Consider the following 26,365-nt stretch of genomic DNA (forward strand, 5'->3'; position numbering starts at 1 on the left):
TAGCTCCCTCTATCAGGTCTCTATTACTGGTACCACCACCTTAGGTGTTTAAGAATATGAGAGCTATTTCGGAAAACTGGTTGAGTTTTTGGATAGACTGAGAATGCATTATCATTTTCCCACTTAAAAATTCACTATGAAACACAGTGTAGGAACTAATTATTAGAGTCCAGTAATTAAAGATACCTGTATTGGGGCACCTGGGTAGCTCAATCGGTTAAACGTCTGCCTTCGGCTCAGGTCATGATCTCAGGGTTCTGGGATCGAGCCCCACATCGGGCTCCCTGCTCGTTGGGAAGCCTGCTACTCCCTCTGCTTTGCTCTCTGTCAAATAATAATAATAAGGATAATAATAATAATAAAAAGGATGCCTGTATTTTCCCTCCTCCATCAGAAACGTTTCACAAGAAGGAAAGGTTATATGTAAACAAAACAAAAAATATCACATAAATAAGAAGCCAAAAGTTTAATGTTTCTGAATAAAGTTCATTCAGGGCTTACACAGATCGTAAGAATAGATTACAACAGCTGAGAGATCAATAGCTTATTGGAAGGAAAGAAGAAAGCAGTTTATATTTTCAATGTAGAAAAAGAAAATCTAATTGCTACAGATGTCTTGTAAAATTCCCCAAAGTCTAGCCAAGTTTATTGAATGTGTATACTATTGGTTACAACTAATATAACAGCTTGAAAAAATCATAAGACAGAAGCATAAATATAATATAAAAAGACAAGATTTTAAAATTGTACTGTAGGAATATTAACTATAACAAGTGGAAAAGATACATTAAAACCAGCAGTTTTTACTGTTACACTAGTTCAAAATAAAACTCATAAGGCAGACCAAAACTGATGCTAGTTAAGGAAAGTGTTCTGTTTTTAGGAAGTGTATCCAGACAGACACCACCACAAAGAAATGCCAACGGTAATTATGTGGTCCCCTCTTGTTACTCAGTGAAGTGTCAAAGGTGGAGTGACTAGGTCAACAGCTTAAGCTTTCTCCAAGGACTTGTAGTATTCCATCAGCACAGTCCAGGCTTTGGGAGCCATGAAACCTTCTGGAGGTTTCTGGCCTTCTCGTGCAAGTTTGCGCATTCGTGTTCCTGAAATAAATTCATAGTCTTCATGGCTGAAAGAGAGGAAAAAAAAGAAAATGATTTCCCATTTTTAGAATCTTAGTGATAGTGAAACTTTAAAAAGCTTTTGTTCTTCTGTTCATGGTAGATAAGCTTAATGGAAAAAAAATCTGAATAAAACATAGTACTTGTAAAATGAATGATCGATCTGATTTCACATTTGCCACTGAACAAAAAACATGTTCTCAAAAATTACCCATTTTTTGAACTAGGAGACAAATTTTAATTGAAATTTTTACTGAGACCACTGTATATTCACATGCAATACTCACAGTGAGAGCTCATGTACCCTTTACCCAGTTTCCCCAACAGTAGCATAGCTTGCAAAACGATAGCATAATATCACAATCAGGTTATCAGTATGGACACAACCTACCAATCTGATCCAGACTTCTCTAGTTCTACCTGTGCTCTGTGTATTTAGTTCTATACAATTTGATCACATATGTAGGTTCATGTATCCCCCATAGTCAAGATGTATTAACAATTCCAAAACCATGACCATCCCTTGGCTTGCCCTTTTACAGCCATACCCACCTCTCCCCGCTTACATCCTCCTCCCCAGCCCATGCCAACTACTAACTTAGAACTAGAAATTCACAAAAACAAAAAGGTATTAAATCCAATTTAGCTACCACAGATGGAAAACTTTTTAGGAAATTTCAATCTGAAAGGTTAAATGCATAATGGGACATTAAGAGAAAAACTGTTATTGTTTTACAGCAAAAGCAAGTTAAGTAGCAATAAAGGATACTATCCCACTGTTAAGATACCATAAAAGTGGTGTTAGTTTTTCTCATCTTTTTATATCCAAAAACACACAAAGGGGGCACCCGGGTGGCTCAGATCATTAAGTCATGATCTGCCTTCAGCTCAGGTCATGATCCCAGGGTTCTGGGATCAAGCCCTGCATCCCAGCTTCTCCCTCTCCCAATCCCCCTACTTGTGTTCCTGCTCTCGCTGTGTCAAATAAATTAAAAAAAAAAAAAAAAATACACAAAGGCCCTTAAACCAGTAAGCACTGAGCACCTATGGCCGTGGCACACACTGTCTACCAGGAATTTCACCCTCTTCCTACAAACAAGGAGAACCAACCTACACAGCAGACCAGGACCCATCAAGAGCTCTGGATCACTTAGGTTACCAGACCACAGGCTGTGTTTACTCCTAGTTAGGAGCTCTCTGTTCCTTCCCCACTTCATGATTTGTGGAGTTAACCTGGGGACCGTAAATCATAAACTGCCACATGCTTCTAGATGGATGCCAAGTATGTTTTTTTAACTAATAATCATACTGCCAGGAATCTACACTAAGGAAATAACCAGATGCACACAAATGGTATGCATAAAGGGAGCTATCTGAAAGTTGGTTCAGGATAGTAAAATATGGTAAATGACCTGAAGGGTGAAGGTTCTAAATAAATTATGGTACAGCACTGAGTAAAATAATCAGGACACAAAATTTTATGGGCAATACAAATGCAATTTTGTTAAAATACAGTGTGTGGAGAGAAGGCTACAAAGAAATACACCCAAATAGTGGCTATTTCTATACAGTTATTATCACAAGTGCTTTTAATTTTGCTCATGTTTTCTGTAGTTTTCTCCAATGATTTTTATCAATTATCAATATCAAATTTTATAATGAGTTTTATTTTTAAAAGTTTATTTTTAAAAAATCTCTACCCAAAGTGATTTTAAATAATTTTTAAAAATTTAACCTTAAATTAACCTGAAACCTCAATCATTTGGAATACTTCCCCTGAGGAAAGCAGATACATAAGGAGCTGCTATAGCATTATGCTTCCTATTCTGGTCTCACAGTAGTTACAATGGCTATTAATCCATACTTACACAGCAGGCATTAATTAACAATAAAGAGCCTATCTGAATGGTGCTAAGGACACAGAAATATTTACTAACCAGGCTCGGGTACTTTATTTCATTTCAGGAACTCAATAAATATTTGGTGAAATATAAAAGAATGAAAAGGTATATGTATAGACAAATTCTACTGGTTCAATACAGAACCACACATAGTCTTAAATGAGTCACTACTCTTCATCTTCTGGCAAAAAAAAAAGGAGGGGGGGAAATACAGGATTTTTGATTGCTGTGGTGAATCTCAGCTACTTGTACATTCCCTTTTATCTAAATCCAGATTACTCACATTAGCGATCTCCACGTGACCTTCATAATGAGCTCTTCCATAATCATCTTCAGATCTGTCTTCTCTCTGACCTTGCTCACCTCCACTTTAAGCAGGGGAACCCACATACCACCTTCCTAACCTGGTTCATTTAATCTACCTAGGAGGGCTCCAGACCAAGAAAGACCAAGTATTGTGATTTCCTCATGATCCAAACTGTGTACCGGTCTCTGGTCGCTCTTTCTGTTTTTCTGATTTTGTCTGTGTGCTCAATGACCCCACTGCTCATGGGACTTCTAAACCTTGCAACTGGTGGTATTGTCACCAGGCTCTGTGTACCTCTTTCAACTGGCCTGGCCCTATGCCTGCTCACAACTGTTAGTTCCTAAGATCCACATGACTCTTGGTCCTGAATCAAGTTCTACCTCTTCGATTCGCCGTTGGCCCCACTCCCTAGTGAGATACCTGACTTTAGTGAATGCCCCAACCCTCTTTGAAACATATCTAAAAATTTTATTCTGGAATACTATACATGGAGGATAGCAATACAAAATAGTGTGACTCATTTCATCAATCACAGGAAAATCATCTCTTACCATTAAGCAGAAAAGCTGTACTTAAATTTAGGCATACAACATCTTCCCCTAGTCACGCTGCCTGTTCTTCCTATTCGAATCCTCAACTACCAAAAGGATAGGAAGATATACATATGCATTCAGCTCAACATTTCAACAGCTCTCATCTGATTAAGTAAAACCTCTTTCAAATGTCTATATAAATTTTCAGTGATGTTCAATGAAAATGAAAGGTTAACAGATATTGCTTAAAAGATGGATCCGAATAGTTTCAATCTAGGGGCTATCTCTCACTTGTCTCATCTGTTCAATGTGCAAGACAAGTCAGATCTTTTATAACATGCGGGCCCATGCAGATGGCTGGTTCCCACAGTTCACACAGGAAATAAGCCAACATCTTTCTCTTACACAAATGACAACCTAAGGGGAGAAAAAGAAACTGACTGTATGTGAGATGGGCCTAGAAAAGAAGCAAGACTGCGAGAGGAGATTTCAAAACATTCAGTAAGGTTGGGGTTAGAAACAATCTGTAAATTTATCAGCACTAAAATGAAAACTGAGTTGGAGAAAACGGGTAAGCTCTCCAAAGACTCAGCAAAAGGAAAAGCATTTGTCAAAGGAGTAGGAGGAAAACCAAGATGATATGGAGGTCACAGAAGAAAAGTTCTAAAGTGTTAAGGCCACAGAGAGGATGAGAAAAATGACCATGAGGAAAAAAAAACCCTACTGGACTTACAAATCAGAATTTAAATCTTAACTGAAGAGTTTCAGTAGATGGTGAAGAAAAGAGATGGGAGTAGTAAATTGGCAGAGATACAGAGAAAAAAGAGGAGTTTTTTTTTTTTTTTAAAGGAAAAGGTGGCGGCGGGGGCGGGGGGGCTTTAAGCAAGTATACAGGTGGAAAAAAGACTGAGAAAAGGGAGGATGAAAACCAGGAGAGAAATGAAAGATGGAGAAGGAAGTCTGGCATGAAGGACATAGGAAGGGGGGCTTTGACAAGGAGGAGCATCAGGAATGAAGGAAAAAAGGAACAGTGATGATGTGGGGTTAGAAAAAGACGAGGCAGTTAATGCAGGATGGCCTCAACCTTCTCAATAAAGATGTGAAGACTGCCTTCAAGGGTAACAAGAAGCTGTGTGGGAATGGAATAATAATAGAATCCATCAACACTCCTGACTTTGACTCCAGGCCAGCCAGGTTACCCCTGAGGGCAGGGCTTAGCAAAGCCCAGATCAGACAGGAGAAGCAAAGAGGGCAGAGCGGTCCAGAGAGCTATCCAACTGTATCTAAACATCCTCACTCCAACCCGATGTCAAATCAGTTCGTTTAGCTCCAGAGGTTCACTTATCAGCACCCTAAATAAGCTTTGCTGAGGAAAATTATGACCCTAGAGCTTTATGGCCACGTAAATTTTAAAATTTGTTTCAACAAAGGAAACCTTGTGTCCCATGCTTCAAGTGCTCGTTCTGGAAGGCAATGAGAAAGAAGTGAGAGCTCAGCTTGCGGGATGACCCTGTCCTATTTGATGAAAGGAAAAAAGCCAGACCAATTACAGCCCTTTCTTCCCAGCCCCCCACCCCCAATGCCAAACTGTCTGGAATCCAGAAGTTTGCTTGCATTCCTTCTGAAATTGCATTTTAAAACCAAGGTCCCTGGGTACCTCTTTTCCAGATGCTCTTTCACACTCGATCTGCCCAGCATGCCACAAACATTTCTTCATCACATGAAATGGGAGTTTCTGCTCCCACAGGGTGGTGGTTCCATTCTACCCTGGCTACAAAAAACACATTTTCCTCCACCTCATACTTGTACTGTCACAGAAGGATTTTACTTTTTACCAGAAGTCAGGTGCAAGGACTTGGCACAAGAGTCACATTACCCATAATCAAATCGTATTTTTCACAGTTCATCTTTAATTAGACATCACCTTACAGAAATAATTAAATCAAGTAAAAACTCAAGACATCGGGGGAATAATCTAAAATTAGCTCTCCACTTTACCTGTGAGTAATCAGGAATCTGCCAGAAGCAGAAAAGGCTACTAAATAAATGACCCCGGCCGGGGCTGTGACTACAAAGCAATTCTAATAAGCCATCTAATTACACTAGTTAATTGATCTCCCATGGCACCTGAAAAAGGAAAACACAAGTATGTTGGATTTTTTTCCTTCTCAAAACCACTTGGTCATAGATTCTTACAATACACAGCTCTTCAAGAAAGAAAGGGGTTCGAATGGCAGGGAGGGGGGAAAAAGCACACCATTTAGCAAGCTATGTGGGACCCTGTGGGTTGGACCAGCCTCCTGTCCCATGTGGGATGTACTAAACCACATGTGGCCAGCATCTTGACTAACTCCAAAGTACAATGACTCTTGACCACTTGTTGAAGGTTTTAAATCTTCACAACCATCTGCTGTCTCTTAGTCCACAGATGTGGCCATCAGAGCCACCAGCATGAGTTGCTCAAATGGACAAGAGCTGGGGTCAGCAGATGGCCCATCAAGTGTATCTTTTGAAGGTTCATATTCAATTAGATCAGTTTTTAAAAAAAAATGCTAACTGGACAATAAGCAGAGAAGCAAAGGGGAATTTCTTCTCTGATAGAACTAAAAATAATAGTGGTAACTTATAAGTCAATCTAAGAACTATTTTGGGTCTAATTAACTTTTCATCCAACTTGAAAGCAGCTCATATATGATACTATGTAGATCAAAACACTAAGAATTCTTAGGCATGAGGTCAAAAGTCACTTCTTCAAAACCAGATAAACAGTTACTTACAGCTTTCTTTCCAGGAACTAAAAAGCACCGGCTAGCATAGTACATGACAAATTTAACAATTTTCAGTTTCAAACCAAAGACAAACTGAAATACACAAAAAATGTAACTATCTAGAACCTACTTATACCAAAATCCTTAATTCATCATGTTTTCCTCCCAGCACCACCATCTTATAAGTAAAAGCTAGAGAACAGCTCCTATCAGACATTGAGTCAAATAACAAATTTCCAGCGTTGCCCTAAAAAGCGTACTGAAGTCAACTCAGTTTTCGTTACCAAAGACGGTCATGAAACCTATAATCTACCACAGAAGACAAATGGTCTTTACCTGAGTGCCAAAGGACAGGTTTCAAAAAGGACCCAAAAATATCTTAATGGGCAAAATGGGGTTTCTGTGCTTTCAACTGGGAACAAGAGCATATCCATTTTCACCTGCTTCTGATTACTCAACGGTGGATTCCAGTTTTCAGAGAGCTAAACTCAGACGCTCTCAGATACCCATCATCCAAATGAAATTATCTGGTATGAAGTACATGGCTGAACTCTGGTTATACGAAAACTTTCTTTCAGCAGACTGCCCCGGTCTCTTCTGAGCTGCACATTGATGTCCCCGGGTCCTCCTTCCAGTATAGAGCCTACTTAGTTGCAGGAGGTTAGAGAGAGAGAAGTAATACATTTTCAAGGGGTTTCTCAAAATTAGTGACCCAAACAGCTTAAGCATCCATGAGTTAACCAGAAAATCAGGTAAACCCAGGACATTGCGAGATAATAAGGACAGTGCTTTGACCATATTAAATAATTTCCTTTATACTTGTCACCAGGATTTCTTTGTCTTGTGATTTGCTTTCTACTTTTGAGACACATGTGACTATCCTCATTTATTTAGAAACCAGGACTTCTATTACACTGAAAACATCTAGATCAGCTCCAAATATGAAAGTAAAAAGTCTGGAGAGGTTAAAAAAAAAAAAAAAAGGAGCATATTTTGGACTTGTGACTAATGACGAAATAATTAAAAAGAAAATAAATACCCAAATATGCCAATATTATTACAAATCTTTGATTCTCAACAGAGGTAATTTTGCAACCTGACCTCTCCCTCGCCAGGGCAAGCATCCTAGAATGCACCAGACCCCCCCACCCAACCAACAAATTATCCGGCCCCATACGTCAATAATGCCAAGATTAAGAAAGCCTGCTAAACGGCATGTTAGGAAAGAAACTGATTTGATATTGCTATAATAAGGAAATCCCAGTCCTACCTCCAAAAAGGCAGAAAACATAAGAAAAATGAGAAGATCCCGAAGTCACAGGAAAAAGAAAAGCAGATAGGAAAAAAAAAAATCAAGACACCAAACATAGTACTTGTGGCTCTTTCCTCCTGGAACTCCTTGCAGTAAGCAAGATCAGGGATGACACGGCACCACTCTACAGTCTAAGGGGAGATCACAGCCAGGCCTCAACAGTGCAGCGTCTGAAGGTCCAGATGTAGAAACACTATACTCCATGTGTGCTGGACAACGGGTCCAAGAGGTGGGACCAGGTACGACAAGAAGATGCTACCTAAGGACACGAGTGAGCTATGAGGAAGCCTCTAGGCCAATCTTGCTCTGCAGCATAGAGTGGCCTTCGGCACTTCCTCACTCAGCCCTGTGCTGTGCACACAACCACTGGGACTTGTGGCTCAGTCTGGTACCAGAATGAACAGCAAGGAGCCCCTGCAATGTGTACAGAGAGCTTCTAATCGCGTGAAAAGATGCTCATGAAAAGTAAATACTTAAAAGCAGGATAAAAAAATTGTTATAAACTCAACTGTTAAATGAATACACAGAAAGAGAGTAAAATCAAAGCACACACACACAAAAAAAAACCCAGTGATGGCATGAGTGTTTTTAAATTGTTAATATTGTTTTTTTCTCCTTTTAAATGCTTTTATAATTAAAAAAAAAAAAAACATGGGTTTGTTTGGTGTTTTTAATTGGTTGACCACTGCAGGAACTCATCCTATTCATTTGTTACCACCCAAAAATGCATCAAAATCAGGGCACCCCACTCACCAGAGTGGCAACTTTCTAGGAACAAAGGTTTGAAAAAGCGAGCACAAGTGACTGAAGCCTATTTTCTTTCCACCAGGCTGGGGTATTAAGAGCACCTTGTATTGCTCTACTGGGAAACCCATATTACTCTGTCCTAAGCACTAAGGGAAATATTTTCCCAAGGTCTGTCCTGTTTGCTTTTCCTACTTTTTCTCTAGTACTTACAGTTATGTCCATTTATCTCCTAAGAGTAGTCAAAACTGGTCAGGGCTTTGGGGGTAGAGAGAAGGAGCAGATCTTCGGCCTTTTTTGGTTCAAGGCACTTTGGCGTCCCTGGCATTAAAAAAAATAAATCTTCATATAGTCTATTCCAGCACAGCAGAGTTCTAACTGGGACCTTACATTGTTGGTTACCCTTCAATGCGTGGCTCTCTCTCCTTGCCCCCACCTCTTCTCTCTTTCAGAGGTTACAACTGATTAAAAGCAGGACATGAGTACTATTGGGTTTTATAATGAAAATACCACAACATCTCCTTAGGATATTCTCTCTATTTATTCCTAATATTAACAATGAGAGAAAAAATTACTTTTATTTTACTTCTAGAAAACATAAGCTTCTCATTTCTCCAGAATGTTTTCCAAAGAGGGGTCTCTGAAAAAATGAAGACAAATAATGTTACTACCACTAGAGGTCATTTGTACCGCAAAAGGGATTTTGCAGATGCAATGAGTTACACTAATCAAATGACCTAAAATAGTAAAATTATCTGAGTGGGTCTAACCTAATTACTGAAGCCCTTTGAAAGCAAAGACTTTTCTCAGCTGATAGCAGAAGGGAAAGTCAGGGAGATTTGAAGTATGAGAAGGATTCACCATGAAGGAAGTTCTCTTGCTGGGATGGAGGTGTCCACAACAAAGAACCTAAAATGGCTTCTAGGAGCAGAGAGCAATCCTTAGCCAATAGCCAGTAAGAAGATGGGGACCTCAGCCCCAAAGCTGCAAGGAACTGAATTCTGCCAACAAGGGTCATCTTGGAAGTGGATTCTTTCCAGAACTTTCAGATAAGAGCCCAGCCCGGCCAGAGAATCCAATGTCATCCACCCAGACTTCTAAGCCACTAAATTTGTGGCCATGTGTTATGCAGCATTAGAAAGCTAACACAATTAGCAACTTGGAAACACTGAAGTATAGCTTTAAGAGTCATCACACAGAAACCACTAGAAAAGATGAGCTTTCCTGTAGAAAGTATATAAAAGAGAAGGCTGTATGAAAAAGCCTTGAGAGACAGCTACAATTAGAGTATTTTTTTAAATGATACCGATAATATATGGATTAAGATCTACTCCAGCATTAAAACTATGAAAATACTCTATTGATAATGTGAAAATAACCAGACCGCAAACACTTTCATCCACCTGTCCCTTCATTTACCCACTTCCACAAGACACTCTCACTCATGTGTGCTCTTTTTGTTGAGTCGCTATTTCAATAACTGAACCATAATTTTGCATTTTTCTACCCACATACAAAGATTTACTGCATAAAGGAGAAAACATTACAAATAACTCAATTCTTGGGGTGCCTGGGTGGCTCAGTCAGTTAAGCATCTGTCTTCGGCTCAGGTCATGATCTTAGGGTCCTGGAATCGAGCCCCGCATTGGGCTCCCTGTTCTGCGGGAGGCCTGCTTCTCCCTCTCCCACTCCCCCTGCTTGTGTTCCCTCTCTCACTGTCTCTGTCAAAATAAATAAAATCTTAAAAAAATAAATAAAAATAAAAAAACCTGAATCCTTGAAGTTTGTTTGTAATATCTGAAAGAATGGGGTTTAATCTTGTAGTCCTAAAAAACTGAATTTCCTTGAGTCACTATTATAGCAAATAAGAACCCACTTAAGTTCCTAAGTAAAAACAGATGATTTTTATCATAATTCCTATCAATATCTTGCTTGAAATCTTCATGAAGTTTGTTTTTTTCTCCCTAAGCCTTGTCTTACACTAGTATTTAATTAAATCAAAAGCTACAAAATCATTAATTACATAAAAGCTGGCATTGAATAACATCCATTAATCAAACATAAGACAACCTCATATGTGCATAATTAATAACTGTGTTTTCTCACTACATCAAAGACTATCGCCTTTCCACAAAATTTTACTCACTTCCCAACATATTCCCATCAACTTAATTATATTTGAAGACAAATATAAAAAAACAAGAAAACTAAGGCAGTTTTAAGCTTCCCAAGTTACAATTTATTAAGATTTGGTAACTCAAAAAAAATTCCAAGAAAATGAGCCACTCATGCAACTAATATAGAATTCATCATTGGAAAATCTTATGAGAACTGATGTAATTATTTAGCTTTTGAATGATTAAAAGAGAGATTTAAAGCAATACTACACAGATTTAACAAAACATGAAAGTTATCAAGGGCTTCCCAGCACATCAGTCAATGACACACTGATGGGTTCTGGGTCTTGCGGGTGACTGAATCACCTGATCATGCATGCAAAGAAACCAGTCTTGAGACATCAAAACAAGAAGTATAAAAGAAAAGCTCAACTCTAGTTAGTTTTGTTTCCTTAACTCATCAGCATGGAAACTCACCTAAGTTTTAACTACTTGGCCACTAGCAAAATGATTCTATTTCTCTTTTCTCACTCTGTAACTAATCATTACTTTCAGAACAAGATTATGTTCATAACTTCTTGTACACAAACTGATCAGCTGCATGCTGGATGAGAAGTCAAAGGTTTCCCAGCCCAGCATTCCACCTCTAAAACTCTACGTGTTAACATTGTAGAAAGCAATGCTACCCTCCATCAAGGGTTCTCGGCTGGGGAGCCTTTCAAAAACATTGCCGGTGTGTAGGCCTCTCCCCAGAATAAGTAAATTAGAATCTCTGATGGTGACCCTATATAATTTTAACCACAAAAGAACAGGACTGTATTAGAAACTTTTTCTTTTCACTTTCCTTAATACTTAATTTATATTTTTAGTTTCAATCACCTTTTGTGATAATATAGACCAAGGTTTACTAAACTTGCTTTTATTTTTCTTAAAATTCTCTTGTTAAAGCTTCTGAGGCATCCCTTTGGAAGAAAAGACCCATTTGCAACTCTCAGCACACCCCTCTTATAGCTGCATTGTTTGTAAGACTGTGAAATTGCACCGTGTGTGTGCATGTAAGTGTATGTACACACTCATATATATACATACACATACAAACAACATACACAGAGACATATATTCTTAGAACAAAACAAAACACAACAGGCTACGATTTAGAACTATTTCTATGTGTTGGCAAATGCTGGTCTTTTATAAAAGTAAAAATGGTCTGGATTATTGCAAATTCTTCTCTTTGTGTGGTTCAGAAGTACACTGGAATGTGGGCCATATTTCAGATCTTCAGAAAAGAATAGTGCAGAAGAGCTCCTGTCTTAAAGTCCACACCTAGGCCACAGGTACAGTTAGGAGTTGCCTGCAGTTATATAAGCCTCTTCTGTTCATTGACTCCTAAGATTTTCCCGTATTTTAGCTATAGTTCATCACTCTGAAAAGCCTGCAATCACCTAAAATTGTGCATTTGTTTTTCTCCAGAATTATTTAGACCATTAAACGAGAAGCCAAAAAAAAATCCCTTAAAGTCTACTGTAAATAACAGTATTTCTTTACCCAGACAATCTATCATTTATCACAAAGAAATTCAATGACACTGAACTTTATGTTGCTTTTAGAAACAAGAAAATGTTTTGATCTATAAAAGTTTTTTCTTTCTTGTCCCCATCATTACAAAATGGGCCACACCAAATGAGGACACAGGGTCAAGATCAGCATTATTCCTGAATACAGAATTAACTGTAAAGTGTCATAGAAGAAAGGATGAGGGCTCTCAGATTAAAGGTCATTAGACCACGGTCAATTTTCAGTTAGTACCTGTCAGTAGAAGTAAATGTAAGAAAACATACATAAAAATACCTGTTCTACTTGCTGAACATGAATTGTAAGTTGTGCTAAAAAAAAAAGTAGGTATACTATATAAGGAGATGTAATTTGTACTAAATAAGCATCAAATAACAAAACAAGTATCTGCTAAAATGTAAAAATAACTAGGTGCTACAGATCATGGAAAGAAGTACAGACTTTAAGCTAAGATGGAATCAACTCATCCACTGCCATCATTTTAGAGAAGAAACAAGGCTAGACAGGCACAGGACTCTCAAGTCACCAATCGAGGATAGGGCTAGAACCCCTAACTTCCTATTCTAGAGCCTTACACCGCCACTCTTCATTTAGATTGACATTGTCTATAGATAAAGATTAATACAGAAGGGCCATAGATACATGTTTGACACTACCAATAAGCTGTACTAAAAGTTTGTTTTTTGCCCCTCCTAAGATTTTTGAAGAAAGAAGTTGTGCTCTCAGTGGTCAAGAGCACAGGCTCCGGAAACACACTCCTTGGGTTCAACTGCTGGGCTGCCATTTACTACTCTGTGGCCTTATACAAGATATTTGAATTCTGTATGCTTCAGCTTACTACTAATCTATAAAACAGCGATAATAACAGTACCACAGGAAATTGTGGGGAATAATTTGATACATATAAAGCAATTAAGACAGTGCCTGTCACATTGGGATTCCACAAATATGAAATTCTCTCTCACTATATAGATTTTTCTGGGCTTACCAGAGTAATCATCACTAAGTCTCTGGACTCCTTCTACGTGCTCTGTACACAATACATACATACATAGATATGGCAGACACAGAAATGTCCATACTGCCCCGAAGAGCTCCACAACAAAATTCCTGAAATCATTAACCATAAAACCAGATTCAATTTTTATTTCTACTTCTAACTGCTAGCATATTGAGAAGTTAGTTTCCTAGGTTTGGCCTTTCTCTGAAATGGGTACAACAAAGCCTGCCATCAGTCAAGTTACTGTAAAGCTGAGACAACATGCCCTGGGAGCAGCTTAGAGCACAAGGTGTATCACAGATCTGTGAATATAAAACTTACTGTTCAGAGTCATAGTAGTCCATACGCTTCTTTTTCTTGTTGTAAGCTGCAACTCGAAAGGGAACTACTTCCAAGGTGATTAGGCCAGGGGCCATTGTCAGCACTTTGGCACCATGAGTTGGCTCATAAAGATCCCTCCCTGTTTCTGGATGAGGCATGCCAGCAGGGTCTCGTCCAACAATGTAAAAATTGGCTCCTGCAACCATCCGTGCTCGGCAATGCCACTGGACCTAGAATAAAAGTTTTCATATTTGATAACTATGCTTTTATGCCAGTACTTAGAAGTAGTAAATGGATAATAAATGCATGTATACAGACAGCCCCAAACTTAAGGTCCCCAACTTTATGATGGTGCAAAAGTAATACACACATTCAGTAGAAACCATACCTCTAACTTCAAATTCTGGTATTTTCCCGGCTAGCAATATGCAGTAGAATCCTCTCTCATGATGCTGGGCAGGGGCAGTGAGCCACAGCTCCCTATCAGCCACACAATCACGAGAGTAAACAACCCACACATTTACAACCATTCTGCACCCATACGGTCTGTTTTTCACGACCACTCTGCTTTTTCACACTCAACACAGCATTCAGTGAATTATATGATTTAACACTTCATTATAAAATAGGCTTTGTGTTAAGTCAATTTGCCCAACTGCGCTAACATGAGTGTTCTGAGCACATTTAAGGTAGGCTAGACTAAGCTATGATATTTAGTAGGTTAGGTGTATTAATTGCATTTTTGACTTAATGTATTTTCAACTTATGATGGGTTTATCAGGACATAACATCATTATACGTTGAGAAGGACTTGGACTACTTACAGAATGAATATCAGGAGGAAATCTCAACAAGTTTAAATATGTCATCTTGGGAAGCCAGAAACAACACTGGCCAGCCCTCCCCACCAAAATCTAAAAGCATAAATGTGTAGAGATGTTTATGTGTATGTATTTATGAATATTTTTGGCTCTTTAAGAGATATGTAAATGTACATGTGTCTATATGTATGAATGTACCTAACCACAACATGTCATTTATATAGTTCAAAATCTAGTCTATTAGAAGTCAGGCTAGCAGTTGATCCTTTCAGGGAAGCAACTGGAAGGTGCTTCTGGGATAATGGTAATGTTCTTTTTTGCCCCCCAGATTTACTGAGTATAATTGACAAATAAAACGGTATATATCTGAAGCATACAACATGATTTGATAGATATATATTGTTAAACATTCACCATAATTAAGTTAATTAACACATCTATCACCTCACAGTTACCTTTGTGTGTATGTGTGTGGTGAGAACAATTAGGGTCTACTCTCAGCAAATTTCAAGTATATAATATGGTATTATTAACTATAATCACCAGATGGAACATTCGACCCTCAGAACTTACTCACCGTATAACTGAAAACTATGCTTTGACTTGAAAATTACAAGACGAATCCTTCGACAAACTTTGACAAATAAGAGCTTGTACTTAATCCATTTTGATGTCACCTCTAGGAGTCCCTGGTAATGTTCTGTTTCTTGATCCAGGACCTGCACGCTGGTAATTAGAGTATGTTCACTATAAAAATTCACTGAACTGTACATAAACTTGTAAGGTACACACTCTTCTCTATGCTAGATTTGAATACCAGAGGAAAAGGATTTCAATTATATGAATCCTTACATACACTGGCACCGAGAAAACCCTATAGCTAAGTGACTCCTACCCAAGATAACTGGTAAGAATAACACCGAGTGTTGGTTGTGACTCCGCAGCTATGCATCCGAAACTAGCTCTGAAGCTGAGGCAGTCACACTAGCACTTGTTGAAAAATAAAAAAAATTATTCATTTAACATCCAGAATTGTAGTACTTTGGAAGTTAAAGCAACTGTACAGAGATCATCATTCTCATTAACATGAAGAAAATGATCGCCCAAAGGTTAAGCAACTTGGCCAAGAAAGTGTAGAGGAAACCCAGGTCTAGAAATCTGGCCTCACCTCCCTTTCAGTGTTAAGCTCTACCACTTAGTGACTTACAAAACCATTTCTGGTTTAGGTGAAAGTAAGATATAAACAATGACCACCCACACACCGTTGTTATTTGCTCTCTCTTGACAGTTTGTCTTATACCAAGACATATTTTTATTGACATAGTTTAGAAAGTGCAATAGCATAAGGACAATCCCAGACCCCACACTCAAACTGATCACCCTGAGGAGTTTCAGCTTTTTCAGTTGTTTCTACTGATATTTACCTCTGTGTATGTTTTTTTTTTTTTTAAGATTTTATTTTTAAGTAATCTCTACACCCAACATGGGGCTTGAACTCACAACCCCGAGATCAAAAGTTCTGTGCTCCACTGACTGAGCCAGTCAGGCACCCCTGTGTTTCTAAATGGCATGTGTATACTGCTGATTTGACTATTTAATTTTAGGTATTATGTTACTTCTACATTATTTATATCCCCTACTATGATGATGCTTGACTCTTACTCCAGTCTCCTCATTCCCTACCCCATTTATGCAATAAATACAGTGATATCACCACTGTTGGTGAAATCAACATTTGTCTATAAAAGGGGAATTACAATTGTATTTATCTCATAAAATTTTTAAGAAAATTAATACATGAAATGTGAAGACTTTGAATAGTACTTGGTATAAAGTACATAAAAAATGTTAGCCATTACTTTATTCCCCATTAGCCTTACTTTATTCCCCTCCTTGTACAACTATTTGTTTTTCCTAGAGTTAATAATTGTCTTGACTTTTTTTTTCATTCACCTATTTTTCCATATACCTGTATTTCTAAGGACCTTTTACTACCTTTCTTCCTGAGAACACAGTTTACTATAATCCCTACTACTCCTTGCAGTGTAGCCATGTGGCAGAATTTTGGCCGAAAGAATGACAGCCCAAATGATATGTGCCAGTTCCAAACATGGAACATTCAAAAACCTCCTGAGCACTACCCTAGTTCTCTTTCCCCATATGTTAGCTAAATAAAGAGGACCCCAAGGTCCTATCACTATATGTTTTCTACTATGCAGCATTACTACTGTTTGCAATGAGCTGTAATCGTTCTGTATGAACAAGATGGCAAAACACAATGATAAAAGACTTTTGTTCCTCATATATGCCACCTCTTCTTCCAACCACCTTCAGATTCAGCGCTTCATGAAAATTCTGCTCATTCCCCTCTGCCCCTTCACTGTAGACACACAAGACCTTTGCTAGTCCAGATTCAGAATTTTTATCAAAGGGTCAGTCAGTCAAAACCAATCATCAATTAACTACTTTGCAACTTCACTTAAATGGAAAATCATTTCAGCCTCATGCAAATTAGCTACTGCTTTCAGAATTAAATTAAAAAGGGCAATTGAAGTTCTCTGAATTTAGGTGAACTTACTTTGCTCATTAAATATTTATATCTATATACTTAATTCATTCAAGTACCAAATGGTCAATGAACCAAGGATGTATGGCTTAATTTTAACATGTAAGGAAGCTCAGATCATTTAATCCAACCCTCTCTGCCCTTTTAAAAGGAGAGGAAACCAAAGCCAGAAAAATTAGTACCTTACAGGATCACAAAACAACTGGCAGTGGGCAGTTCTAACTTTGGCTTATAAAATAACCAGGAAATTTAGTTGCCTCTTTAATTTCTTCTAGAGGTTAAATGAGTAAATTAAAGGTAAACACAACAAACACAGACAGAGTCAACATTCTCCTGCAAGTGACTGAATAATTTCAATTTACATTCAGGGAAATGGTTTCCCTATGAGAATACTTTTTAAAACTGTAACAACCAGGAATAAGCAAATCACATGTAACTCTTCCAAGAATGTCTGGTGTGAATCAACTTACAACCCACTGAAAAGGTAGTATGCTTTAATCAAAAGAAATGCAAGTCAGCCCACAGCCATCCCCCGTATCTGGTTTAGGAACACAGGCTTTTGAATCAGACTGTCCTAGATTTAAAACCTGGTTTTGCACTTTAATGACAGAATGCCTTTAGTCAAGTTTGGACTTGAAACTGAAGCTTCGGTCTCCAAATTTATAAAAATGGCAAAGGTAATGTTTAACACATCAGACTGGTGGGAGATTTGAAAACACTCAAGACAGCACTTAGCCCTCAACAAAGGACAGTCACACACACTGCCACTGTTACTATTACTCTGTGAAACAGTCCATGACAATTCTGGTTGCATTTAATTGCTTCCTAGTCAGTTTCTAAAGAAAATTCATTTGCTCTGTGAAAAAGATGACATGCTGCCTAGAAGGTGGTCACTAAAACCCTGTGAGCGCTGCCTGTTTATCCCTCCAGCACACGAGGTCAAGATGTACTATCTTTTTTTTTTTTAATTTTTTATTGTTATGTTAATCACCATATATTACATCATTAGTTTTTGGTGCAGTGTTCCATGATTCATTGTTTGTTCATAACACCCAGTGCTCCATGCAGAACGTGCCCTCCTCAATACCCATCACCAGGCTAACCCATCCCCCTACCCCCCTCCCCTCTAGAACCCTGTTTGTTTTTCAGAGTCCATCATCTCTCATGGTTCGTCTCCCCCTCTGACATACTCCCCTTTTCTTCCTCTCCTGTTATCTTCTTCTTTTTCTTTTTTCTTAAAATATGTTGCATTATTTGTTTCAGAAGTACAGATCTGTGATTCAACAGTCTTGCACAATTCACAGCGCTCACCGTAGCACATACCCTCCCCAATATCTATCATCCAGCCACCCCCTCCCTCCCACCCCCAACCACTCCAGTAACACTCAGTTTCTTTCCTGAGATTAAGAATTCCTCATATCAGTGAGGTCATGTGATACATGTCTTTCTCTGATTGACTTATTTCACTCAGCATAACACCCTCCAGTTCCATCCACGTCGTTGCAAATGGCAAGATCTCATTCCTTTTGATGGCTGCATAATATTCCATTGTGTATATATACCACATCTTCTTTATCCATTCATCTGTCGATGGGCATCTTGGCTCTTTCCACAGTTTGGCTATGGTGGACATTGCTGCTATAAACATTGGGGTACATGTACCCCTTCGGGTCCCTACATTTGTATCTTTGTGGTAAATACCCAGTAGTGCAATTGCTGGATCGAACGGTAGCTCTAATTTCAACTGTTTGAGGAACCTCCATACTGTTTTCCAGAGGGGTTGCACCAGCTTGCATTCCCACCAACAGTGTAGGAGGGTTCCCCTTTCTCCACATCCCCGCCAACATCTGTCGTTCCCTGACTTGTTAATTTTAGCCATTCTGACGGGTGTGAGGTGGTATCTCATTGAGGTTTTGATTTGGATTTCCCTGATGCCAAGCGATGTTGAGCACTTTTTCATGTGCCTGTTGGCCATTTGGATGTCTTCTTTGGAGAAATGTCTGTTCATGTCTTCTGCCCATTTCTTGATTGGATTATTTGTTCTTTGAGTGTTGAGTTTGATAAGTTCTTTATAGATTTTGGATACTAGCCCTTTATCTGATACGTCATTTGCAAATATTTTCTCCCATTCTGTCGGTTGTCTTTTGGTTTTGTGGACTGTTTCTTTTGCTGTGCAGAAGCTTTTTATCTTGATGAAATCCCAATAGTTCATTTTTGCCCTGGCTTCCCGTGCCTTTGGCGATGTTTCTAGGAAGAAGTTGCTGCGGCTAAGGTCGAAAAGGTTGCTACCTGTGTTCTCCTTTAGGATTTGGATGGACTCCTGTCTCACGTTTAAGTCTTTCAACCATTTGGAGTCTATTTTTGTGTGTGGTGTAAGGAAATGGTCCAGTTTCATTCTTCTGCATGTGGCTGTCCAATTTTCCCAACACCATTTGTTGAAGAGACTGTCTTTTTGCCATTGGACATTCTTTCCTGCTTTGTCAAAAATAAGTTGACCATAGAGTTGAGGGTCCATTTCTGGGCTCTCAATTCTGTTCCATTGATCTATGTGTCTGTTTTTGTGCCAGTACCATACTGTCTTGATGATGACAGCTTTGTAATAGAGCTGGAAGTCCGGAATTGTGATGCCACCAGCTTTGCTTTTCTTTTTCAGTATTCCTCTGGCTATTCTGGGTCTCTTCTGGTTCCATACAAATTTTAGGATTATTTGTTCCATTTCTTTGAAAAAAGTGGATGGTATTTTGATGGGGATTGCATTGAATGTGTAGATTGCTCTAGGTAGCATTGACATCTTCACAATGTTGATTCTCCCAATCCATGAGCATGGAACGTTTTTCCATTTCTTTGTGTCTTCTTCAATTTCTTTCCTGAGTATTTTATAGTTTTCTGAGTACAGATCCTTTGCCTCTTTGGTTAGATTTATTCCTAGGTATCTAATGGTTTTGGGTGCAATTGTAAATGGGATGTACTATCTTTTTATGCCCAGTGGCAAGAAGGTTTGGAATACTGAATGCATATGAAGAAGGAATACAGTGATGTCTACAGCTTTCCTATAAAGTCTTCTAAGAATCTGTAAATGGCCAACCTAACAAGTGACTTATTTTCTACTTTACTTGCATCTGCGTGCCAAATAACAGACTGGCTTTTTTTCTGATTACAAAAGTAATTTAACTCCTATGTGGCAAATAGTGTTGGTTGCTTATACAAACAACTGATTTTTCTTTGCCCTGATCTATTTCTTAATGACAGAAACCACAGTCTAGAGGATGAAAATGTCAGGTCCTTGTTTTTGCAGCCTTCCCTGTTGTATAGCCATACGGCCATACAGTGTGGGCATCTGAGCAAATAATGGGACCTCTGAAGAAGTCTGCTGGAAGAATCCAGAAAACCTTTTCCCTAATAAAATTCTCAACTCTCATTTATCTGAAAATGTCTTTACTTCACCTTCATTTTTGCTCGAATATAGAATTCTAGATTAACAGACATTTCTTTTTGTTTTTCTCTTAAAGATGTTACTCCATGTTTCTGGTTTGTATTGCTCCTGAGAAGTGAGCCATCATTCCTATTTCCCTACTGTTTCCCCTTTCTCCTTCCCTCCCTCCCCTATTGCTTTGCCTTTTTTTTTTTTTTTTTAGATTTTATTTGAGAAAGTGTGCAAGCGGGGAGGGGGGTGGTGGTGGCAGCAGACTCCCCGCTGAACATGGAGCCAGACGGGGGCTCGATCTCATGACCCTGAGATCATGACCTGAGCTGAAACCAAGAGTCAGACGCTTAACCACTTAACCAAGTGAGCCACCCAGGAACCCCTATAGCTTTGCTTTTAAGGGTCCTCTTTGTATCATGAAATTTCAGGAGACTGACTATGCGTAAGTGTAGTTTTCTTTGGATTTATTCTAAGATTTATTAGGCTTCTTGAATTTGTAGGTTGACTTTGGAAAACTTTTAACCATTTTTTCAAAAACCTTTTCTGCCACATTTTTTCCCCCTCTCCTCTTTTCAGAACTCCAATTAAATATATGTTAGATGGCCTGATACTGCCCACAGGTCACTGAGGCTCTGCTCATTTTCCCATCTATTTTCCTTTTCTTTTCAAGTTACTTTGATTGATCTGACTTCTCTCTCACTGACCTTTTCTTCTACCAACTCTAGTCTGCATTTACATCCATCCAATAAATGTTTTCATTTCAGATCTATTTTAGTCCTTGACTTTCCATTTGATTGTTTTTTATATAGTTTCCATATTTTTGAGATTCCTCATCCATAAGACCATATTTGCTTTTAAGAAGCTTTAATGCTCTTAACTGCTAATTCCTACATCAGCATCATCTCAAGGTATGTTTCTAGTGACAGCTTTTATTCTGGATTATTGATTACACTTTCCTACTTCTTCATATTTGCAATTATTCATTGTTACTGTATACTGGACCTGTGCATGATTTCTTCTAAGGAGTCTGAATTGTGTTGTTTTCCTTTAGAGTGTCAACAGCTTCATTCTAGCTGGCAGGTAATTTACTGGCAACTTTTTTTTTTTTTTTTTTGAGGTTTATTTCTTCCTTTTTGGGGATGTCACTCTAGCATTTTTTTTTTAAAGATATTTATTTGAGGGGCACCTGGGTAGCTCAGTCATTAAGCGTCTGCCTTCAGCTCAGGTCATGATCCCAGGGTCCTGGGATCGAGCCCCGCATTGGGCTCCCTGCTCAGCGGGAAGCCTGCTTCTCCCTCTCCCACTCCCCCTGCTTGTGTTCCCTCCCTCGCTATGTCTCTCTCTGTCAAATAAATAAATAAAATCTTAAAAAAAAAAGATATTTATTTGAGAGTGAGCAAGAGCACAAGCGTGGGGAGGGGCAGAGGAAGAGGATCCCAAGCAGACTCCCTGCTGAACGCAGAGCCCCACTAAGGGCAGAGCCCCATATGGGGCTCTACCCCAACAACCCCAAGATCACAACCCAAGCCAAAACCAAGAGTCCAACACTTAACTGACTGAGCCACCCAGGTGCCCCATAACTCTATAGCTTTTTGTGCCAATTATCAATCTATTGTCCCTCAACTCCAAATTCACCCTTTAGTACTCGCTCTGAGATAATGAACTGAACTCTTTAAGTATTTCTCCCTTTACAGTGAGCACAATGTTAAGTTTTATCAGTAGAGGGCATCATAGGGATATTGCAGGAGGAAGGGGGCGTCAAAGGTGCCTGTGTATGGGGATATTGAGTGGCACTCTGGTCCATGGACAAGCCCAAAGTATACAAGCCTTCAACGACCCCAAAGCCTAAGCCTGAGCCCAAGGCCCACCCCACTGCTGCCCTCCTAGTGCAGATACTGGTGCATTCCAAGCCTCCCACCAGCAGCAGCTCCCTGATTCCCACAGTTCACCCACCCACCAGCCTGTGCTCACCTGTGTCCCAGAGGGTTGTTTCCTGCATCCACCTCAATACAGGTATCACACTGTGTGCACTGCTCTGGCAGCAAGCGGGCTCCCCCCCAGTGCCCCGACCCACTTTGAGCAGCAGTCTGTCAGCCTCAGCTAGCCTGTTCACCAGAGGGTATTTCCTGCTTTCTGGTTTCTGTGAGCCCACTTGTAGTCCAGACAGTCCACTGAATTTCTCCACCATCTGCTGGGATGAAACTATGTCTTTTCCAGTGAGGTCTGCAGCCTAGTCTTAGGGAGGGGGATCCCTTTTCCAAGTTTATCTTTCCTTTGGTAATCTCCCTCAACCCTAGGGTAATCTTTAGAGTTCACATTACGTTTTTATAATCACTCTCCTTTTGAAGTTTACTAATTCTTTAAACTTCCCCTGTTTAAATTCTAACTAAAATGGAGGTTCAACAATTACCTCACTTTCAAATGAGGTTTGAGAACTGTCTTATCAAAATGTTACGCAGAATATGGACTACTTAGAATCAGTAACTCTAGTTAAAATAGATATTTGTTTAGAATTTCCTCCCAAAGTACATTTTGGGGGCTAAGGTTTATTCAAATCTCTTATTTCCATATTGTAATACAAATCAGAATTACTTAAGTTTTGCTGTCCAGCAGTGATAATAGAGAAGTAGTTTATAATTCAAATTATAATTAACTCTTAAAGAAATGTAATTTATCTATGCAAGTATTAATCCTATAATGCCTACTCCCTACCACCCATCACAGATTTATTAAGATACTGTGTGACTACTGAACTAAAAGATTACTGTTAGGAACCCAAATTATACATCTCTATACACAATATTTAAAATGTAAATTCCTTAGAATTAGAATTGCTCTTGATTTGTCCCAATATGGCCATCTTACCTAGAAGAGTGTCTTTTCCTCATTTTTTTCCTCTTACCTATTTTTAATTGACATCTCTTTTGGGATAAACATAAAGTCTCATTTGCTCCCTGACTCCATTAGAAAAATGGTATCCATCATCTATCCCCCTACTCCCAACGATTTTGGTAAATTTTATTTTCAACAGTTTCTGAAACAAAAAATGAACAAACTTTCCAAATTTAAAATTATATTACACAAACATATAACTGGACTATACTACTTACATAAAATACTGTGACTACTACACCATCTTCTCCTGCTCCAATTGAGAAATTCCACTATCCCAGAAGCCTGGCAGAGTAAGTATATATCCTCAATTTTTCTTAATTACAAATACTCAGGGGGGCACCTGGGTGGCTCAGTTGGTTAGGCTTCCAACTCTCAATTTTGGCTCAGGTCATGATCTCAAGGTCATGAGATCGAGCCCCATGTTGGGGCTGCATGGAGCCTGCTTGGGATTCTATTTCCCTCTGCCCCTACCTCCTCCCCCCACCCCTTGCATGGAAGGAAGGGAGGAAGGGAGGGAGGGAGGGAGGAAGGGAGGGAGGGAGGAAGAAAGAAAAGAAAAGAAAAAAGAAAAGAAAAGAAAGAAAGAGAGAAAGAGAGAAAGAAAGAGAGAAAGAGAGAAAGAGAGAAAGAAAGAGAGAAAGAGAGAAAGAGAAAGAGAGAAAGAAAGAGAGAAAGCAAGAAAGCGAGAGAGAAAGAGAGAGAGAGAGAAAGAAAGAAGACAGAAAGAGAGAAAGAAAGGAGAGAGAGAGAGAGAGAAAGAAGAAAGAAAGAAAGAAAGAAAGAAAGAAAGAAAGAAAGAAAGAAAGAAAGAAAGAAAGAAAGAAAGAAAGAAAGAAAGAGAAAGAAAGAAAAACTGAGGATAATAAATAGAACAATTTAAGTCCAGCTTAGGTGACCTATTTCTTTATATATTCACTCAGAAATTTGCTTTTATGTAAGTGTAATTAAGTTTTCTTGAAGTCAACATTCCATATGGCAAAACTCAAATAACTGGTTTATAAAAGAATTTAGGCACAGAAACTATTTTCTTACATAAATGTGCAAGTTTTCCTTTCCAAACTATCAAAAGTGTACTTATTTTGAGCGCCTGGGTGGCTCAGTCAGTTAGGCGTCTGCCTTTGGCTCAGGTCATGATCCCGGGGTCCTGAGATCAAGTCCCGCATCAGGCTCCTACCTCTGCGGGGAGCATGCTTCTCCCTCTCCTCCCCAGTTGTGCTCTCTCTCACTATCTCTGTCTCTGTCTCTCAAATAAATAAATAAAATCTAAAAATTTTTTTTTAAAAAACGTACTTATTTTAATAGTACAAAAATTCTTTACGAAGTCAAATCCATGACCTATTTTTGTTGGGTAAAAAATCCATACCTTCATTCATCTCATGAATTCCATGTTAAAATACCCCTTTCTCTTCTTTGTACACTATCACCTCTCTCTAATATTAATCTATTTTCCTGAAATTCCCAAATCATAATGGCCTGTCTCCTGATTTCTCAACAGTAGGAATCATTTTACACTCTTCAAGTGACTGGGAAAATCTAGAGAGGCAAATGAAAAAGGAGGTTCATCCTTCCCATCATTAGATTCTGGGTCCTTATGGCTTTCTATCTTAATTGTGCAACTAGTACTCTGAATGCTTCTACCAATTTCCATCACTCTGTACGGGCACTGAACAGTATTCAGTCCTCATAAGCGTCACATTGATGATGTGCAATGCAAAAATTACAAATTCTACTTCGATGTTTCATTCCCCAGCTTGTAGAAGGGAATTACAATTTACAATTACTCTCATCACAAAATCTTAAGAGTTGAAAGGGAGTTTAGACTGTGGAATCCAAATCCTTCATTCTGCAAATCAAGAAACTGAGATGTGACATTCAAATTACAAGTTGTCCCAAAGATTCCCTTTATGTGCAAGAAATCTCAACTGTCTGAGTCTTTGAAATAACACAGCTCAAATGTAAGAGATGTATTTGTTCAGAACCATCAGCACCCAAACTAATTTTTTTCTTATGAATTATGTTTCCCTGGCTGAGCCCAGCTTTGCAGATTAGGAGGATCAAGGGAAAAGAGAGTAAATCCACCATGGCCCAGCCCCCCATCTCACTCCTGCCTCTCAAGCCCAGGGGCCCCAAAATTTGCTTTTGATAAAAGACAGAAGTATTTGATTTTGTTCTGCCTCTCCACCCTCTCACCTATCATTATTTTAAGGAACCAAAGGTGGTAAGGCATTGGAAAACATTTCATGAAGTTCTTTACTAGGGTGAGAGAAGATCAAAATAGTTACCAATTACTGAGTTCCTAATATGCTAGTCACTGTACAAAGTGTTTTATAAATATTATCTCATTTAATGGTTTCAGCAAATTGATCAGTTACTATTCCTATTTCACAAATAAGAAAACTGAGACTTGGCAAGTTTCAGTAACATGTCTAAGGTGCAAAATGAACAACTGAGAGAGCGAGTATTATTCCTGGGTATCTCCAACCCCCAAATTCATGCATACCTATTCTTACTGAGCCCCTTACACTGTGTCAAGCCCTATAGCAAGACAGGACATCAGGAGGACAAATCCTGGTTAGCACTACACTTAGGGAAGGAACAGTATAGATTACCTAACTGCAGGAAAACCAGACTAACAAATGATATTGGAACATGATGCTGCTTCACTAAGAAACAAGAAGAGATGATGAGCAGAAAATCTATAGAAAAATCGGAGGAAAAAAGGGCATTTTCCCCTGTGAAAAGCATCCTAAAAAATCTGTAAAATCGAATGCCTCTGAATTAAATTAGTAATTTTGGTTATCAAGAAACTAGATATAAGCTAAAAATATATAAAATATCAGACTACACAGACCCCCCAAAATTACTTTCAAAATACATCAACAGACTCTAAATGCTTCTGTGGTACAGACCCACAACTGCTTATTGAAAAACCTGAAATCCAATTTTTTCCAGCTTTCTTC

General features: G+C 38.7%; 1 protein-coding gene across 4 annotated transcripts in view; it reads right to left on the reverse strand.

Moving 5' to 3' along the window:
• Positions 1 to 451: 451 nt before the first annotated feature.
• The window catches only part of PAPSS1 (3'-phosphoadenosine 5'-phosphosulfate synthase 1), a 106,599-nt gene continuing 80,685 nt past the window's right edge, over positions 452 to 26,365 (reverse strand). For 3 of the 4 annotated variants that reach the window (XM_027600049.1, XM_027600050.1, XM_027600052.2), the window contains 2 exons: positions 13,700 to 13,929; positions 452 to 1,129 (listed from right to left, as the gene is read on the reverse strand). In XM_027600049.1, the coding sequence (XP_027455850.1) occupies positions 991 to 1,129; positions 13,700 to 13,929 (369 nt within the window). In that variant the 3' untranslated portion in view covers positions 452 to 990. Of the gene's footprint in view, positions 1,130 to 13,699; positions 13,930 to 15,119; positions 15,247 to 26,365 lie in introns of those variants that run through there. The other variant, XM_027600051.1, reaches the window with a different exon arrangement.

This window comes from Zalophus californianus, chromosome 2, assembly GCF_009762305.2.
Source record: "Zalophus californianus isolate mZalCal1 chromosome 2, mZalCal1.pri.v2, whole genome shotgun sequence".
NCBI lineage: Eukaryota > Metazoa > Chordata > Mammalia > Carnivora > Otariidae > Zalophus > Zalophus californianus.